General features: G+C 39.6%; 1 protein-coding gene across 3 annotated transcripts in view; it reads left to right on the top strand.

Moving 5' to 3' along the window:
• The first annotated feature begins 2,474 nt into the window (after positions 1–2,474).
• Positions 2,475–20,479, top strand: part of LOC109040522 (uncharacterized) — a 60,396-nt gene continuing 42,391 nt past the window's right edge. The window contains exons 1-2 of one of the 3 annotated variants that reach the window (XM_072300561.1): positions 2,475–2,819; positions 5,120–5,477. In XM_072300561.1, coding sequence (XP_072156662.1) covers positions 5,295–5,477 — 183 coding nt within the window. In that variant the 5' untranslated portion in view covers positions 2,475–2,819; positions 5,120–5,294. Of the gene's footprint in view, positions 2,820–5,119; positions 5,478–20,479 lie in introns of those variants that run through there. The other 2 variants (XM_072300553.1, XM_072300550.1) reach the window with 2 other exon arrangements.

Below are 20,479 nucleotides of genomic sequence, written 5' to 3'. Positions count from 1 at the left end.
GTTCAAAATAATGGAAATTTGACATCTCCGTTTTTTTGACGGATTGGGACGAAAACTGGTATCCGACGGTTTTTTGGGACGAGGAAAACGATTTCTTGCATTAGTTTTCCGGACATCCTGTCATTCTCAAAATGGCGGCGGTCAAAATGGGGACCTGCAGCGGTAAGGGAGTATTTAGGCTGTTTATCGGTGGATTTGCATGGACCTTTGCATTGGGGGGTATTTAGGCATGAGAAAAACGAATCGTTCATTGAGTTTTTGAAATTTTGAATAACTTCAAAATGGCGCCAAAAATGGCGGAAACCTGGAATTACAAACGTTTAGGGATGGATTCGCATGAAACTCGGCCGTCATTTTGAAAGTAAGCAACATTTCAAAAATTTAAAGCAAGAGAGTCATTCTTGTCGAATCAGAAACCAACAAAACCCCAAGTTTGATGCAAATCCAACCCTAAACGTCTGTAATTCCAGGTTTCCGCCATTTTGACGATATTCAGAATTTCAAAAATCCAATGAAATATTCGTTTTTCTCATACCCCACAACCAAGCTTTATGCAGATCCACCGATAAACAGCCTAAATATCCCCTTACCGCTCCCGGTCGCCATTTTGACCAACGCCATTTTCAGAAGGACAGGAAGTCCGGAAAACTAATGCCGCCAGAATCATTTTCCTCGTCCCCAAAAACCTTCGGATACCAGTTTTCGTCCCAATCCGTCAAAAAAGCGGAGATGTCAAATTTCCATTATTTTGAACTTTGACCGGCCGCCATTTTGTCAAAAATTAAGATTTTGAAAAGCGGTTTGCTCCAAAGATTTTCTTATTACATCTTCTTTCGACTGATGTGTCACAAAGGAGGTGTTGCTATTTGATAAAAAAGTTGGGGTCCGCAGCCCCTCCCCACGGGGGGGGGGGGGGGGGGGCCAAAAGTAGCAAACATTGATCGATGAACATCCCCAAAGTTTCGTCTCAAAATATTAATTAAGTAAAATTTTAGAGGGGGTGGAGGGGACTTTTGGGACACCTTGTATAGGTACTCTAGTCCAGACAGCACCACAGATCGCCAGCATCATCGAAAGAGCGTCAGTATTTTTGTGAGCGCCATTGGCGGAAAAATCTGCGGGTGTTTAAAACTAGGAACCACTGCAGTTAAAACTGCATTGTTTTACCAGAAATCGTGGGATTTACCTATCAAAAAAGAATGGAAATTACGAAAACAGGTTAATCATTCCGATGACAATTGAATTTTCGCTGTATATTGATAAAAATACAAAGGCAAATATAGTATGACAAAATCATTATTATGCAGCGTTGCCTTGTTGTGCATGGTACAGTACAATTTCTTGTGTACAAGTGTACAAATGTTGTGTACAATTTCATGGTACAAGTACAATTTCTTGTGAGCTTTGATTTAACGGGGCTACTTAGATCAGGGATGAACCCAGATGAGTGGCATTTATTTTTTGAGTTTCCAAATGTTTGCGGAAATTTGCACATCCGTTGAAATTGTTCTGAATCTGATTAAATAATCGTAAAATTCCGACAGAAGGCCTGAATTTCAAGCTAGAAATCTAATCAGGGGTCCAACTGTTTTCGAACCACCTTAATTTGATTCTCCGTGAAAGCCTCAAAACCAAACGACTTGTGACCAATCCCACCTATAATAGTTACCGGATCTATGTCAGCAATTCTTTCGTTCACGATAACTATCGTTAGATTTACGTTAGCTGTCTCAAATTTTGTAATTTTGTCCATTTTGATCTGATGAAGAACTGTATAGATTTTCGGTTAAATCGCATTTACCGTTTACTTATAAACGGTAATTAACGTAAGTGCCCTACTTACGCTGTTTTCCACTAAACTGTTTCTATGAAAGTTCCATTCCTTGGTTTCCTTGGTAACCTTTGTTTGCTATCAGCTGATGTTTTATTTCCATTTCTCGGACAAGTGGACGGAACACACACACACACACACACACACACACACACACACACACACACACACACACACACACACATATATATATATATATATATATATATATATATATATATATATATATATATATATAGGAAATTTACCTTATTTATTCAGCTTGCAGCCATAAAAATTCGAAACATTAGTTCCTACGCATCCGCAACGTTTCGCCCCGCATGGGGGGCATCCTCAGGCAGGCACACATTATAACTTAAAAACGTGGTGTTGTTTACAAGATAAACTGTCTGGATTGCAATGTTGCCTATATAGGTCATACCAAACGCTACCTAGGGGAACGAATACGGTCACACAAGTATGACAAAAAGGAGAAAACTGCTTTGCACCAACACAGCCAAGAACAACAGCACAGTTTTAACTTCAAAAATCCGGAAGTACTTGTCAGGGAACCCAATTTCAGGGCAAGGCTGTATCATGAAGCCATACAGATTAAACGGTGCTCAAACTCCATTAATTTCAGAACTGACACCGATGTACTAGGCACGGCGTACAGTGCTTTCTTCTGATTGTTTACGTGTGCTATCTATTTACTCCTCGCGGTGACGGGCTCTCTTTGTTTATAGTCAGTTTTCAAGCAGTTATACGAGTCGGAGTTTCGTGGTGGCCACCGTTGTAGTTTTAGTTCTCGTGTTTTTAAAAGTTTTTATTTTTCCGCGTAGACATTCGACGATTTTAACATTTCGCGTGGACAATCGATCAGTTTTATGAATAGTTTTTAAGTTATAATGTGTGCCTGCCTGAGGATGCCCCCCATGCGGGGCGAAACGTTGCGGATGCGTAGGAACTAATGTTTCGAATTTTTATGGCTGCAAGCTGAATAAATAAGGTAAATTTCCTATAAATATTACAGCCATTTTATCTTGATATATATATATATATATATATATATATATATATATATATATATATATAAAATCATTGCCAGGTTAGTTCTAATTTTTTTGCCAGCATGTATTCTACCCCTCCCCTCCCAGCTCATTTTTCTAACTCCCGTAGCCCCCCCCCCCCCCACTAATTTTATTTTTTTTTTTGAAATTCTGAATAACTTCAAAATGGCGAGGAAAATGGTGGAGACTTGGTATTACGGACGTTTACGGGTGGATTCGCATGCTGCCATTTTGAAAGTATTTGACATTTCAGAGCTGCATTGTGGAAGAGGCATGTTTTGTCGAACCAAAAACCAACAGGACCCAGAGTTTCATTCGCATCAAACCGTAAACGTCCGTAATACCAAGTTTCTGCATTTTCCAGATGCAAAAGGATTGATAAGCATAAAACTGCATTTATCCCGTTTAATCTAAGTTCATCCTAATTAATTCAGTAACATGCATCCTTGCCGGACAAAGAATTTGATTTTAAATTAATTGAATTTTAAATATTAAATGTGTCGAGTTTTATAAATTGAGATTAAGATAAAAAAAAAAAAAAATCTAATCACACATTGGTAGGTTATAGGTTATGTTACATTTTTTTTGTCTACCGGATCAAGACCCTCTTCACGCTCCTAACCTCTCACCATAAATTGTGCTGAACACTTATCAAGTGGATTGCCGATCTCTCCAATTGAAAAGAAAAGAAAAAAAGAAAAAGTTTATCAAACAGGAAAAGATTACAGTAACGCCATTTCAGTTCACCTTAAATTTCAAGGTAGGCAACACGAGTTTCTACGTGGTTGAATGACGGTATTGTCGTCGTGAAAGGACAGTTTGCCTTCAATGATTAGTGTAGGCAACACAAGCTCTCACGTGGTCGGAGAGTGGTATCATCGTCCGTGCAATAGACGTTCTCTGTCTGCTAATTTGTTTTTATGTCATGTCGGGACCGCGTTTGTCGGTAAAGTATTTGCTCCTCTTAACTGTTATTCATTGAGCTGTTTTTATTTTTTTTTTACTTCCCGTCCGAGCACATGAACACTAAAAGAGAGAGATGAGGATGATGATTATGATGCTGATGCTGATGATGACCATGAAGAAAAAGGAAAACAACGAATAATGCAGAACAAGAAGAGTGAAAGAAAATAAGCTAGAATAAATTTAGAGAGAAGCAGAAGATAATGAAAGTGGGAGAAGCAAACAGACAGAGGAAATGAAAAGTAAAAAAGAAGAAAGCAGTGAGAGGGAGATTGAAATAAAATAAGAACGTGGAAATAGTGGAATAGCTGTTTCATCGTAAAATTGCACGATTACTTGGAACGTTTTTAAAAAATAGCATTCCACCAAACCGGAAAAGATAAATTAACGTCATTTCATTTCGCCCTGAATTTCAGTGTAGGCAACAGGAGCTTCCGCGTGGTCGAAAAGCGGCATCGTCGTGAAATGGCACGCTCACTCAGGCAAAATAAGCTCCCATGTGGTCGAATTAATAGTGGCATCATCCCCGAAACAATATCGGCCTAATACTCCCCGTAACTAAATTTTTGGTAAAGCATCTAGACCCGTGACTTCAGTCACGGGCTTTCCGCTAGTTGTAAATAAAAAAACTGGGGTCCAAGGAAGACTTGGTTCCTGGTTTTGAGAAATAAGAAACTTGAATCAGGATGCTTAAATGGCTTAAATTCGTGCCTCTTCTCCTGTCGGTCCATTATTTTCTGTCCTCGGGTATCAAAAGTTTGCAGGGTGCCATCTGGCATCTGCGCGACGTCCTGCGAGCGCAACGACGCCTCTCCGCGCCGCGCCTTGCCGTCTTAGTGTGTCAGAGGCTAAGAGAAGCGAACGGAGCCAGCAGCAGCGTCACGTCGCGTCGCAGCGACGCGATGCCTGGGCGTTAGTCATCCGCTAGTTGCGTCTTTGGGTCCTTTTTCGCGTGTCCCGGTCGGGTCCTGCCACAAGGCGTCATCAGTCTTAGCGGCCACCGAGTCCCCAGTCCGAGACTCGGCCCGGTCGCCACATGTCGTGCCTTTTCATCGACAGTCACGCCTTCCCATCTTAATCCCCGGAAATCTCCAAAGACACACTCGTGCAAACTCAGTGTATACCCACAACTAATTTAGCTCCCCTCCCTTGACTGTAATTAAAACTCCTTTCCCACCATCATAATTGGAGACCCCTCTTCACTTCTCGTAAGGAGTGCCAGAACCCCCCCCCCCCCCCCCCCCGAAAGAATTTTGAAAGAGCTTTCAGTTAACAGTACTCGAGGCTCCCATCAAGAACTACCAAGAACGCGCAACGTCTCCTTGAAATTGCTTGGGGTGGTGTTTGCTTACGTGCGATCTCGCAAGGGAGCTCCCAAGGCGGGCAACCCGCACCTCGCGTTCATCGACCGGCTTAGCTTCGGTCCACGGCGGGTCTCACACACTGTCACGATGTTGTTGCGATTGTGTTGCGCCTGGTTGGCGGTCAGCGTCACCGACAGGGTCGGCAAGGTTAGCGGTGCCTCGGTCAAGTTCGATCAGAGTCAGACTGGCGAGTACAACGTCCAGATCCACCTGAAAAATCTGGAGCTCTATGCCCTCCTAGACGAGTCGGTCCTCAACGCGGAGGTAAGTGTAAGTACCACATCGTTGCCAGTTTTTTAATGTTTGTGTAGATATTGTATTGTAGTTGAAAAACCTTCCAGCATGGGGAAGTTACGGTGAAGATGCAAAAATAGTCAATGTGCCATGTGTCATGTGCCTGTGCCATAGTGCATCAATTTTATTTAGGTACTTATTAGAATCTACCTACGTAATAAACGTAATTGTCTGAACTTTGAAGGTTTCTTTTGACTGGATGGCTCCCGTATCTATTGCTTACATTCTTAGGTAACAGTTATTTCTTTACTTTAGTATGTAAGTACAGCTATCTGCCTACTCGTTTCAACTGGTGTTCTGATTTTAACCAACATTAAGAAATAGGATCAAGAGCTAGAGGTCTCATACAATTAAGTTATAATCCATTGGTCCATACAAGGTGATCCTGTTACTTTATAAAAATTGAAATTAAGACTCAAAATTTTGGGAGTGCTTGTAAGCCCTGGTAAATATGTTCCATGCGCATTTGCACTGAAACCACTTAATTTCCACGCAAAAAGGACTTAGCTTGCATGAAAATGATGAGATTTCCACGCATCACGGAACTCAGGTGATTTCCTCGCAGCACAGAAGCGTTTTCGATCCCATGCAATCTGCATGGAACTGTAATCCTTGCCGTGCAGTCTGCGTAGAAATCTTTTCTTTGCTGTGCAATAAGCATGGAATCGTTACCACTACTATATTTGAAGTCCATTAAAAAGTGAATACAGGAATATTATATTTAATTTAAAAAAAAGTAAACCTTAAAGTAAAGTATAAAAAATAAAATTAAAGATAATTAGAGTAAGTAAAGAAATGAAATAAAGTAAAAAAAAATAAAGAAACAAATGAAGGAAAGAAAGTAAAAAAAAATTAAGTAAGAAAATAAAATGAGGTAAACAAAGAGAGAAAAGTTTAAAAAAATAGAGTTAAAAAATATGATACCTACAGTAAAAAAATAAAAGAAAGTAAACAAATAAACAAAAGTTAAAAAATGGAGTTGAAAAATAAGATAAAGTAAACAAATAAAATAAAGTAAATATATAAAATATGATAAACGTAAAAAGTAATGTAAACTAATAAAATAAAGTAAGCAAATAAAATAAAGTAAACACATCAAATGAAGTAAACCAAAAAAATTAAGTAAAAAAAAAATAAAGAAAAAAATAAAGTAAAAAAAAAATACCTATAATAAAAGAAAATAAAGTTAAAAATAAAATAAAGTAAACAAATAAAATAAAGTAAAAGTAAAGTTAAAAAATAGTTAAAAAATGAAATAAAGTAAAAAAATGAAACAAAGTAAACAATTTAAGTGAAGTTAAGAAATGAAACGAAGTAGAAATAAAATATTTTTTTAAAAACGAACAAATATGCTTATATCCTAAACATCCTAGTTATCCGTTCTAATTGAAGTTAAATTCAGCTTTTTCGGCTCCCATTCTCATCGTTCGGTATAGATGAATCGGTAGGGTCTTTGACTAGTGTTAGGTAGGACCCAGGTTTAATCCCCGATGCAGGCAAAAAATTCTAACCTACGATAACGCTAACATGGACTCCCAGTGGTTCATTTAATTTCATTTTTCATGATTTCGAAAATTATTACCTTAAGTAATCAGTCGGGGTGTCTCTTTTTCATCAACCACTCTCCTTAACATTTTAAATGAGACTAATTTCTATGAAGTTGGTCTCCATGTCATATGCGCCTGGAAATTATTCCGGTTTCCGTCCCAATTTTCCATGCGGCTGATTTCCATGTAAGCGTATGGAACATTTTTACCAGTGAGGTAGAGGAAGCTTCTTTTGGATGACCTTCAAAATGTCAAGGGGACTACTTTGAGGGGGCCACGGTCGCTACAGTTCTCTATGCGGCAACCCCCACTTGTGATAAAGAACTTTGGTTCATACAGGGTGATCCAAAAGTCCCATCCACCCCCTCTAACTTTTTACCTAATTGAGGTAAAGATTTGCAACTTGGAGGATGTTCTTAGGTCAAAGGGAGCTTCTTTTTAGCCCCCTAAACTTTTAAGGGGGGCTCTCATGAGGGGCATCGAACTACAACTCTTTTTTTCAAATGGGGAGACCCCTTTTGTGATACCTCGTTTGAAGGAGCTTAGAAAAAGAAAACTTCTTGCCTAAACCGGAAGTCGATATCTTAAACCGTTTCAAAATGGCAGCCGGTTAAAGTTCCAGATGGCCGAAAATTGACACCGATTATTTGTCAACGGATTCTTGCGAAAATTGGAAGCAGGGGGTATTTTGACTTGAGAAAACCGAATTTGACGGTAGATTTTTTTTTTAAAAAAAAAACGAAATTTCCAAAATGGCCGCCGGTTCAAGCGCAAAATGACCAAAAATTGCCAACTCAGTTTTTTCCCGATGGATTTGTTGAAACCTGGGACTTTGGGGTATTTTGGCATGAGATTATCACATTTGAAATTAGATTTTTTAAAAAAAAAAATTCCGCCATTTTAAAATTTAACTGGCGGCTATTTTTGAGATTTTGGTTTTTTTAAAAATCTAACATTAACTTTGTTTTTCTCGTGTTGAAATATCCCTGGAAACCGATTTTCGCGCAAATCCATCGAAAAAAAACCGAGGTGCCAATTTCCGGCCGTTTCGAACTTTAACCGACCGCCATTTTTAAACAGTTTGAGATATTGACTTTCGGTTTGAGGGAGAAGTTTTCTTTTTTTATGCTCTTTCGAACGAAGCATCACAAAAGGGGTCTTCCTATTTGAAAAAAAAAAGTTGGAGCTCGTTGCCCCCTCAAGGGAGCCCCTTGAAAATTTTAGGGGGCCTAAAATTAGCTCCCTTTGACCAAAAAACATCCCCCAAGTTGCAAATCTTTACCTCAATTAGATAAAAAGTATGAGGCGGTGGAAGGGACTTTTGGATCACCCTATACAGGGTGTCCCAATAGTCCCTTCCACCCCTTCTAAAATTTTACCTAATTGATATTTTGAAACGAAACTTATAGGATGTTCATCGATCAATGTTAGCTACTTTTGGGACCGCCCAAAATTTCCCCCCTCCCCCCCCCCCCCGTGGGGAGGGGCTGCGGACCCCAACTTTTTTTTCAAATAGCAACACCTCCTTTGTGACACATCAATCGAAAGAGGATAAAAAAAGAAAATTTTTGGCGCAAACCGCAAGTCAAAATCTTAATTTTTGACAAAATGGCGGCCGGTCAAAGTTCAAAATAATAGAAATTTGACATCTCCGTTTTTGACGGATTGGGACGAAAACTGGTATCCGACGGTTTTTTAGGACGAGGAAAACGATTCTTGCATTAGTTTTCCGGACATCCTGTCATTCTCAAAATGGCGGCGGTCAAAATGGGGACTTGCAGCGGTGAGGCAGTATTTGAGCTGTTTATCGGTGGATTTGCATGAACCTTTGCATTGGGGGGTATTTAGGCATGAGAAAAACGAATCGTTCATTGAGTTTTTGAAATTCTGAATAACTTCAAAATGGCGCCAGAAAAATGGCGGAAACCTGGAATTACAATTTACGGCCGCCGTTATGAAAAAGTGCAACATTTCAAAAACTTAAAGCAAGAGAGCAATTCGTTTTGAACCAGAAACCAACAAAACCCCGAGTTTTATGCGAATCCAACCGTAAACGTCTGTAATGTAACGCCATTTTTCTGGCGCCATTTTGAAGTTATTCAGAATTTCAAAAACTCAATGAACGATTCGTTTTTCTCATGCCTAAATACCCCCCAATGCAAAGGTTCATGCAAATCCACCGATAAACAGCTCAAATACTGCCTCACCGCTGCAAGTCCCCATTTTGACCGCCGCCATTTTGAGAATGACAGGATGTCCGGAAAACTAATGCAAGAATCGTTTTCCTCGTCCTAAAAAACCGTCGGATACCAGTTTTCGTCCCAATCCGTCAAAAACGGAGATGTCAAATTTCTATTATTTTGAACTTTGACCGGCCGCCATTTTGTCAAAAATTAAGATTTTGACTTGCGGTTTGCGCCAAAAATTTTCTTTTTTTATCCTCTTTCGATTGATGTGTCACAAAGGAGGTGTTGCTATTTGAAAAAAAAGTTGGGGTCCGCAGCCCCTCCCCACGGGGGGGGGGGGGGGGGGGCGAAAATTTTGGGCGGTCCCAAAAGTAGCTAACATTGATCGATGAACATCCTATAAGTTTCGTTTCAAAATATCAATTAGGTAAAATTTTAGAAGGGGTGGAAGGGACTATTGGGACACCCTGTATAGGGTGATCCAAAAGTCCCTTCCTCCGCCTCTTACTTTTTATCTAATTGAGGTAAAGATTTGCAACTTGGGGGATGTTTTTTGGTCGAAGGGAGCTAATTTTAGGCCCCCTAAAATTTTCAAGGGGCTCCCTTGAGGGGGCAACGAGCTCCAACTTTTTTTTCAAATAGGAAGACCCCTTTTGTGATGCTTCGTTCGAAAGAGCATAAAAAAAGAAAACTTCTCCCTCAAACCGAAAGTCAATATCTCAAACTGTTTAAAAATGGCGGTCGGTTAAAGTTCGAAACGGCCAGAAATTGGCACCTCGGTTTTTTGTCGATGGATATGCGCGAAAATCGGTATCCAGGGATATTTCAATACGAGAAAAACAGCAGTTTTTTTTATTCTCTTTCGATTGATGTGTCACGAAGGAGGTGTTGCTATCTGAAAAAAAAGCTGGGGTCCGCAGCCCCTCCCCACGGGGGGTTGGGGGGGCGAAAATTTTGGGAGGTCCGAAAAGTAGCTAACATTGATCGATGAACATCCCCAAAGTTTCGTTTCAAAATATTAATTAGGTAATATTTTAGAGGGGGTGGAAGGGACTTTTGGGACACCCTGTATAGAATGTGACGAAGAAATTTTCGAAATTGTAAGTCTCTATCTGATCACCGTTTGAAAAAACACAACGTTTTGCAAATTTCATTTATCGGGCGACTATTTTTGATCAATGATAGTTAATGATCTCTGGTCTGCATGCGCTAAAAATGTTCATTTTCTATTCCATATCCAAGGATGTACGTAACAGTTGATGGGGGTTGTCGCGTAGACCGTAACAACGTTTCTGTGACGTCACGCTAGTAGATGAAACTCGGCCGCAGCTTAACATGTGTTCAGATGGGAGAAAGCCTGACGCGTGTTTATTTCGTGCCGATATCTTCTTGGGGGTTGATCTGATGCAAAATTCATACAAAACCTTTTCGAAAGAGGATGAAATTTCACATGAGAAAACTAACTAGCCCATAAGTGACATTGTCTAAAAATCGAGGATATGAAAGCGTAATAACGCAAATCGTTACTCCACTCAGATTCAAACGGGCCGCTCGCGCAACTTCGGTGGATCTCGCGTAACTTCGGCCGATCGAGGGCCATTCTGATAGGTCCACGCAGCGACTGCCTCACTCATCGATGCACCGATGACCCGGATATGCTAGATTACCTGTATAGCGAGAGTATAGACAGATGTGAAACTTCGAAAGTCCATCAGGCCTTCACCAATGCCTCCGCGAATAAAGTTAGGACCCAGAAATGCAGCCAACCTATGAATTTCAATTATCCAGAGCGATTAATTAGAACAATTGTTACGAACCATCGTTTATAAAGCACGTAGTCGACTTAGTTTTTCATAATTTTGCATAATTTACTCATTTTTGTGGAAGAACGCTCATTCAGGTACTTTCTTAGCCATCTTCGTTAGAATTGGAATCTACAAACTGGCAGTGAAATTTTGTGCGTTAGAAGTTGGTTAGAAGGGTGGCTGTACTTTTGGGCCCTAAGCCCTCCATGAAGCGATCCGTCCATACTCTCGCTATATAGGTACTCTACCATATACTTGTTGTTTTCGGTAAATATCTACTAGCTTGACGTCATAAAACTAACTAGTTACGGCCTCTCCATTAGGCCTCTTCCTTAGTAGTCGCCATGAATGTGTAGTTGCAGAGCAATAGTGGGTATCCACAAGCATAGGTGCATATGTTTATGTACCTACCTTTACCCGCTAGACATGTGACTACACAACTCTGGGACACTTAGTTGTGCAACTACATATTGACATCACCTTTACATTATGCCTCAGACTATGATTTAATTACAGCATACCGATGGTGAAACTGCCACACCAGCCAGATAGCACCCAATGTTCTGAGAATATTCCAACAATGTTCCTACATTTTGAGCAGCATTTTAATAATCAGAGAATATTCTGTATCAGCAGCTAAACTCAGAATATTCTCAGAATGTTCATCATCTTCCACTACGCATGTGTAGGAGAATCCTCCAGCTACATTTGCATCATGCAAGGTAACAACGGATGACATATGTTATGCGAACGTACATGCTCAATAAAATAGAAAATGAACAAAAACCACTCACCAACTTGCTCGAATTAGTAATCCACTGGGTCAGGAAAATCCACTTGACAACAATTAATCCAAATTTCCAATAAGAACTGGTGTAAGTACACAGAGAAACACTTGAAAACACTATGGGTGCATTGTAAAAAAAATCTTAAGCACTCTTTAGCGTAAGTGAAAAATTAGCACCATGATTTAATAGCTGATCAATACAGAACAGCACTCTCAGAAAAGCACTGACACAACACCATTTTTCAGTTTATTTTTACTTCTAGGAGAAAAATGCATTTTTCAAAAGATCCGACATCATCGGCCATCGCTCGTCAGCAATGAATGAGATAAAAATAAAGCTTAAATAATTTCACAATTTACTCCGATCATTGATGATATTAAGGTAGCCATTGATTCTCTACCCGACGTCCTTATCACACATAACAAGGAAGGTCAAGAGCACAGAGCAAATGGCACTAAGCAGCGCGATGCACATGTGATATCGCAAGTTCCAGAAGTGTCGATCTGCAAAAATACAAAGCGAGAAACAGATCATCATATTGATCCACCTACAATTAATGACCGTCAATAGAGACAGACATTCAAATACGTTATAATAAATAAGCCACCGTTTGTTAACAGAACAAAGTTTTCGTGAGAGTAAGACCCTTCCGTCTGGAGGGACGAGGACCTTCCTTGGACCTTTCCTTCCGAGAAACGCTTAAAAATGGACCACTTGACTACTTACAGGTCTGAGCTGCTGAATGAATTACATAACACCAGTCAATAAAATTTTAAACTCATGCCCTCACCGTCGAATGTTGACGGATGACCTGATCTATCGCTGAATATACATAAGTAGGATGAGAAGTTGGCACATCTGAAAAGCAGAGCGGTCATTTTTGTTTCAGCTCTGGTAGTATTTTAAAATTTAACAACTATCTGTTGCCTTAAAAGGGATGAAATAAGTGCAACACCAGCGCACCACTGCAAATGTGCGATTTGTCAAATTTCTAGGGATGAGGTGTTTCAAGTTTTCGCTCATAAATTAGCCAGCCAATTCAAGAAAATGACAGAGGAGTAGGAAACGGGTTATGGGTTGTCGAAAGTGGAAATCAAATCCGGAGGGCTGGTCACAAGTTGATTTTTCCTCAGAAACTAGGAGGTCCGCCCCTTTCCCGCTCCTCGGTGCAATCCCGATAGGGTTAGCGTCAGGTACGTGTTACTTGCCACGCACGCCATTTTATTTTATAGAGTATGATATGATGAGTTATCAATTGCAGCGCGGTAGAATCTCAGCAGGCAGGGATTTCAAAATTGGCAGGCCTGACCCCTCTAGCGCGCTAACTGGTTTCGGGCAGTGGCCAGGGGGGGGGGGGGGGGAGCAGGACTCAACAAGTTCAGTTTCGGTTTAAGCGTCCGAAAAGCGACACCCGCGATGTAAGTAATTCCAAGTCCTTAGGGACTTGGTAATGTTAAATTAGTGTATTTTCTTCTTAGTTGTGCGAGTATTTTCCAACCTGATCATCAACCTAAATTCTCAGTGTTCTTCTCTGATTTCTTTACCCTTTTCTTTAACTGATTGAGGCGTGTGCGTCGGGCCGCGTCTTACAATGACACGTGCTGTCAAAGTAAACTGATTCAAATTTATGAATTGTAATCATGGGTGGCAGTAGCCACCTCCGGACAAAGTCTTAACTCGACAACACTGGAAAGCGTCCAAACGAAAAAGGTGGCAGCCAACCATAGACACACGTAACTCCCTTATTCTAAAAATTGATTAGGTTTGAAGTCGACCGCAGCTCAAGCGACGGCACGGATTCCATCGATTGTCAGGGTGAGACCTGGCAATGCCGCTTGTGAGCCCAGCCGCCGGGGCAGTTGTCGGTTCGGCAGGACATTCAATATACAGACATCATGGCGTCCTCAACGTAATTCACTTGTTCCTTATTTCCCACACCTAACATAGTGTCAGGTGTGTGTCTTTATCATTTTCAGTTCGTTCAGTTTCTTTCTCTTCGTGTGGTGGTCTGAACCTCTATTTCTGTGATCTGTTAGTCGCCAAATTATGTCCAGTTCAAGTCGCGTGTCGCGAGGTCGCAAAAGCCTAACCGTAATCGGTCACCACATGCCTTTATCTTGTCCAGTCATGTCCTAATTCAATGGAAGTCCTGTCAATCTGCCCTGTCCTCATCCGAAAAGTCTGTTTGTCCATGTATCCGTCCGTCCTATGCCCTAGTATGATTCATACACTTCTAATGCCACTCTAAGTCCTGTGCCTAATGCTCAGCCTAACCTCTGTCCACGTCCTTATCATCAGAACCCGAAAATCCTCTGTCTCGTCGTCGTCCGTCGTTTCTTCCTGCTGGTGTGTGGTGTTACAATCTGTGGCATATCCTCTATCCTTGCCCCCATTAAAGGCTATTTTCCTGGATGATGATTTACTTTGCTACATGTTTTTGAGTTTATTAATTGTTTGTTATTTATTTCAACGTTTTGTGAACACCTATTATTACCTGCTCAATATGGTTTTTTTTCATCTACACTCTCAATTTAAAATTTTCCTAATCATTCTTGGTTCCTTACTTACTGTGGGAACTCGTTTTGCCTATCGTGTTAAGTGAAGGCGAATGCATTTAGACCAATTTCTAATTTTTAAGCATTTGCTTTATTAAGATCTCTAATATAGATCGTATTCGATTGTGGTTCAATGTATCGTTTGGTTCAAGACAAGAGAACATAACCTGAAACAAAAATTTCAGGATTTAATTTGGAAAAGCTGAAAATGAGAAAATTCCTAACAATCTCACTTTTCATTGCCATTTGATACTCGAAAGAAGAAAAATTCGATCACAAAAGACCCGTTACTTCAGATTTCTAAATTGACTTTGAAGGCTATGTTTACATGTTGAACCAATCGATATCGATACAATCACAGAATCTCACCTGTTTGATGTATCCAATACGATCAATGGATAAAAAAACCTAGAGTATCTTTATAGACAGAGTATGGCCATCTCTGTTCCGGTTTTTCATTGGTTGCGTGAAAATAGGCTGACATGATGTTCTTACGGCCGTAAATCATCATCATCATTAATATAAACTTCGAAGGATTCAGACTTTCAGCGATTCTACCTTTTTCTATTTCACTCGGGAGGTTGCCAGATTGTGCGATAAATGTGAATATTTTACATGGATTTGAATTGGGAAAAGTGTTAAAAAAACAACTTATCTGGCAACAGTAGAGTCCGGAAGGACGAGAGGCTGCCTTCCTGGGAATACTCATGATTTAGCCGGAAATTTCACTAAAACAACTGATTCCGTTTGAAGCATCAATTGTATACTAGGGGAAAGCTATTTTAAAATAATAATTGCAAATGGACACAGATGCTACAGAGAGGGAAAAAGGGAAGGGATAGGAAATGAAATGAGGATATGATTACAAATATGCAATCAGAGAGAATAAAACTAAAACATCAGAGAAATTTATATGCGATGAAAGTATAAGAAAAAACACGAGTGGGCTCATTGCGATTCGGAACTCGAACTATACTATCGTTGAGCAGTTTTTAGACCCCTACGCCACCGATAATCTTCTTAAGAGGTAAAGATTAACTTTTGCTACTTTAGGAAGTCAAATCGCGGAAGGAGATCCATGGATTTGTCTTTTTCCTCTACCCGATGGGATGACGTTCCAGTCAAATGCGCTTTTGAAGAGATGATCGATCCCCATCATCGCTTCATCTCCACCAAAGTATCTCCACACATCTATTCATGTGCAAATGATGGCACGCTCCGGCAACAAGGTTCTGTGACGAAATCATTTTTGCCTACAGAGTCTCCAATCACTGAGAAACATAGCTCGCGGAGCGAGCCGAATGTCACTCGCATAACGAGCGATCGGGGGTCCAGGGGGCGCAGCCTCTTGGCTGGCCGTGACGGACGCGCAAAGCGCGTCCAGAACGGCTAGCAGTAAACAAACAAGATGGCTGTTATCAGCAAGCAAGATTGAGGTTATGCAAATCTTACATCCTCCTGTGACAAAGGTGAAAGGCAATTTAACAATGTTTTCATGTGTTTTTCGTGTGTTTTTCGTAGGTTTTTCGTAGATATGCTAGTTTCATTTGTTACTGCCAAATAATGGAAATTTGTGTCAAATTTTAGCTTCTTATCGATGTGACGGTGAGCCGCTGTCTTGTTTGTTTATTTACGGCCGTAAGAGCATCATGGAGCCTAAAAACTCGTTGACCAATCAAAAAGCGGAACAGTTTTCCTGTAGTAAAAAGATACGAATGGCCATACTCTGTCTATAAAGGTACTCTAAAAAAACCTTTGTGGGTGATTTCACGATTACAGGAATAGGTAGCTAAAATGTGCATCACCTTAAAAATAAAAGTGCACCAATTTTAAACAAATTTCATTACTTCATTTTAAAGGTATTAAACTTCCTTTTTCCAGCTTTGGCACGATCTATTTTGATTCTGTACAAAGTAATGGTGACTAACAAACAAGTCATGGAATCACAGGTTTCAGCTTCTCCTGCAGGACTGCTGGAGGTCGATGCAAACATGACGGCAGTGCCATTTGAATATGTGAAATAAAAGATGACACTAAATATGAAACTTGGCAATTCTTGAGATATTAGCCGGAATTAATGCTGCCTTAAAAGTTTCCTAAACTTTAGGGACTTCTTGTTTGAGGTTATTGTGTACCCTAGTAGCAGATTTCTTATCTTATCTTACTATCGTAAAAAAAATACGGCTTTTTTTGTGTGCACGTCCGTGTCATTTTGCATTCTCATTGGTCCTTTCATTAACCAATCAGAAAACTTCATTGAAAATTCCCGGGAAATTTAAATGTATTCTTCTGTAAATCATTCAATATTGAACAGGATGAACACGAATAAAAATGTGATGTATTGATATTAACCGGGATAAAAGGGATGGATTTTAAGGAAAAGGGAATAATCAGTGTGAAACGGGATGTATATTTATGAAACAGGATGGATAGGGAACAAATAGGATGGATATGCAGGGATAAAACTGAATATATCCCAGTATTTTACACAATATCCCAGTATTATATCCCAGTATTGACTGGGGAAAAACAGGATTTCTTTATAGTGACCGGGATAAAAAGGGGGAATTCTACGTAGGTAAAGAGGATAGTCATGGATAAACGGGATGTACCTATATTAATAAACCGGGATAATAGGAAGGATATCGATCTTTGTATATCGATCTTCGATATATCGTTCGATTTAAAGCAGTATTGACTGGGATAAAACCGGATTTCTTCACAGTAACCGGGATAAAAGGGAGGAATTTTACCTATACAGGATAGTCATGGATAAAACGGGATGTAACTTTATTCATCAACCGGGATAACAGGAAGGATATCGCTCATTGTAAATCGATCTTCGATATATCGTTTGATTTTGAGCAATATTGACAGGTATAAAACGGGATTTATCGATATATGAAACGGGATGAAAGGGAGGATTATTATCTAAACAGGATTCACTGGGATAAAACGAGTTTTAGTGATAACAACCGAGATGAAAGGAAGGATATCGCTTTTTGTATATAGATTTTCAGTTAAGACAAGAAACCGGCAAAGATAATATAGAAACAAAGGTATTGAAATCTACGCTGAATTGGTTCCACAGAGTACAAAATATGCACGAGTCCAGGTACCCTAAAATATGCTTAGCCCGACTCAAAGAACTAGATGAAAGTAGGTACAATATAATTAAATACAACTGGTTCTCTCAATTAAAAGCCATGTTACATAAAATTGACCAAGAATATCTATCTCTTAGAGAAACCACAGAACCAGCTGCGATCAGGAAAATAGTAAATGAAGTTCAGAAAAAAATATCAGAACTTAACATGGAAAAAGACAAAGAAAAGTTAAATGAAACAAAGTTTGTCCCCCATTACAACCTAATTAACACTGAGAATATTGATGCCAACCATAATTATTTATATCGTAAAGTGAGTTTTGCGAAAAAAAGACTATTCATCCAACTACGAGCGAGAAATGTTAACTCCCTTAACATCACTATCAATCAGATGAACCATAGAATTAACCCTAACGAAATTTGCACAATTTGTAATACTCAACAACCTGAAGATGCGCACCACTTATTCTTTGTCTGCCCCATTTACCATAACACTCGAAAATATTACTTACACAGCTACCTTAACAAAGACATAAACCTAATTCTTAGTAAAGACTCAAACGAACAACAGCTTACAGATATTTATAATTATTTTGCGACAATTCTGAGTATAAGATCGCTCATAATAAATGAATAACTGAACCAAAAAACAAAGTTTGCCTATCATGAACGCTGCTATTTCATGTACATAATTGTAAGCCCAGCATATCCTAGAGATAAGTGTAGCATAATGAAGTAATCTCATGTTTGTAAATGATCTCCCAACCTAACCCCCTTTGTTAAATCCTCCCCAGGATAAAAAATAAAGTATTCTATCTATCTATCTATCTATATAGATTTTCAATTGATCGTCCGATTTCACGCAGGGATGACAGAAATAAAACTGGATTTATTGATATTAACCGGGATAAAGGCGAGGAATTTTTACCTAAACAGGAATGACGGGGATAAAACGGAATGTACCTACATTCATTTACCGGGTTAAAAGGATCGATATCGCTCTTTGTAATCGATCCTCGATATATCATTCGATTTGAAGCAGGATTGACAGGAATAAAACGGGATTTATTGATATGAACCGGGATGAAAGGGAGGAATTTTGTGATTTTACTTGAAAGTGCTTACAATTTGGTAAATTTTCCCGTTGTATGTTTTTTCATTACGATAATTTGAACCGAAGATACCTATGAGTTTTTAAAAATAGGTCAAATTTGACCTTTGACCCATCATAATTCGGTCAAAAATTTAGATATTGATTGGCGGTTTGCGTCAAAATTCTTAGTTTTTTATGCTCTTTCTCATGATGTATCACAAGATAGGGGTTACCATTTGAAAAAAAAGTTGGGGGCCCCCGCGCCCCCCCTGAAGGGGAGACAAACATTTTGACCTCCCCCCCCCTAGAAGATGGTTTCTTTTAAGATTGAAACATTCCCAAAGTTTCGTTTTTCTATCTCTAACCGTTCAAAAGTTACGAGGGGGGGCGGACTTTTGGGACACCCTGTATTGTTCTATTTTAAGCAGGGGGCCGAAGAACTTCCCACAAACACACCAAAACTGTGGGGGCTTCACACCAAACACATTAAACACACTAATCACAACAGACTCACCAAACACATCAAACAGTCCAAACACACCAAACACATCCAACACACCAAACACACCAAACACACCAAACATACCAAACTCACTTAAGAAACAAAAAGCACACCAAACACTTAGAACCTCAAATTTCATCAAGCAAATCAAACACATCAAACGTACCTACTGAACACATCAAACACATCGAACACATCAAGCAGACCAAACACTTAAAACACGCTAAACACACCAAACTCACCGAACACATTAAACAGACTAAACACACCAAACACATCCAACCAAATATACCCCCAATAGGGCGGTGTATACATCCCAAATAGGGCGAAGCCCTCTAGTACCCATGTAAAACAATTTTTTAATGAAAGTATACCACTCATATGACGGTTATATAACGGTTAAGTAACGGGATGTTCAAAGGAAACCGCCGTCGTATAACCGTTATTAATCAAATAATTTTATAAATTGCGCGAACAACCTTTATAATTATAGTTTATTTACAAGTTATTTGTAAAAATGTTTTATAGAGTGAACAGATTGGCCCAGATATTCCGGACCACATTTCACCAAAAACTGCTGTTTGTCAAACCGCCGTCAACACCTACCAAGCGGAGAGTAGGCCTTCGGCCGTGCTCGGCAATCTTCGTAGCCAATCAGGTTGCCGCTCGCCGCCCGTACCTAATCTCGAAGAAGGTTCGGCTCCTACATGTTCCTACACCACCCTACACTTTTCGAATTTCGGGATTCGGCCTGACTCTCTTTTCCGTAATTAATAACAGTAAAATTCATTTAGTCATTACTTAGCGGCACCTTGTCCAATTTGTGCCTAGATCCTCTACAACTTTGCAAGTTTGGACGTTACCTTTTGAACATTTCATCCCTTCCCTTTGAATACACTTCACATATCACACGGGACTTCTATCTGCATATTTACTTGGCTTTATTCACGAAGGATCTTTTAAGGAGTAAATTCTTTCGATAACTTATTGGGGATGGCCAAGTTACCAATTAGAGCCCACCATTCCATGCCATTAAATTATTACAGGACATGGTTTCGTACCTATCATTTGATGGGCACCGTGAGAATAATAGATAGCCACAGCATTTGATCCGTGCCTTAAAAAATGAGCTGCTGGTGGCAGAACCATCCTGGTGATGTTCATAAGGAATTTTAGACTTTATTCTATTTTCTCAGCAGATGTACCTTACATGGTAACTTGTAAAGTCTTGCCTCATTTTCCTTGAGTTCTACTTAGTACTTGATGCCAAAAAACAAGAAAATTCATGGGGAAACATGCCATAAAGGAGATAGTTCCCCCTCATACCTACTTACTATCAGAGTTCTGACGGAAAAAATCTTGTTGTCATAGGTAAATACGGTTTCCATTGCTTCTT

Source organism: Bemisia tabaci, chromosome 1 (genome assembly GCF_918797505.1).
Source record: "Bemisia tabaci chromosome 1, PGI_BMITA_v3".
Lineage (NCBI taxonomy): Eukaryota > Metazoa > Arthropoda > Insecta > Hemiptera > Aleyrodidae > Bemisia > Bemisia tabaci.
This window is presented reverse-complemented; position numbering and strand designations above follow the sequence as displayed.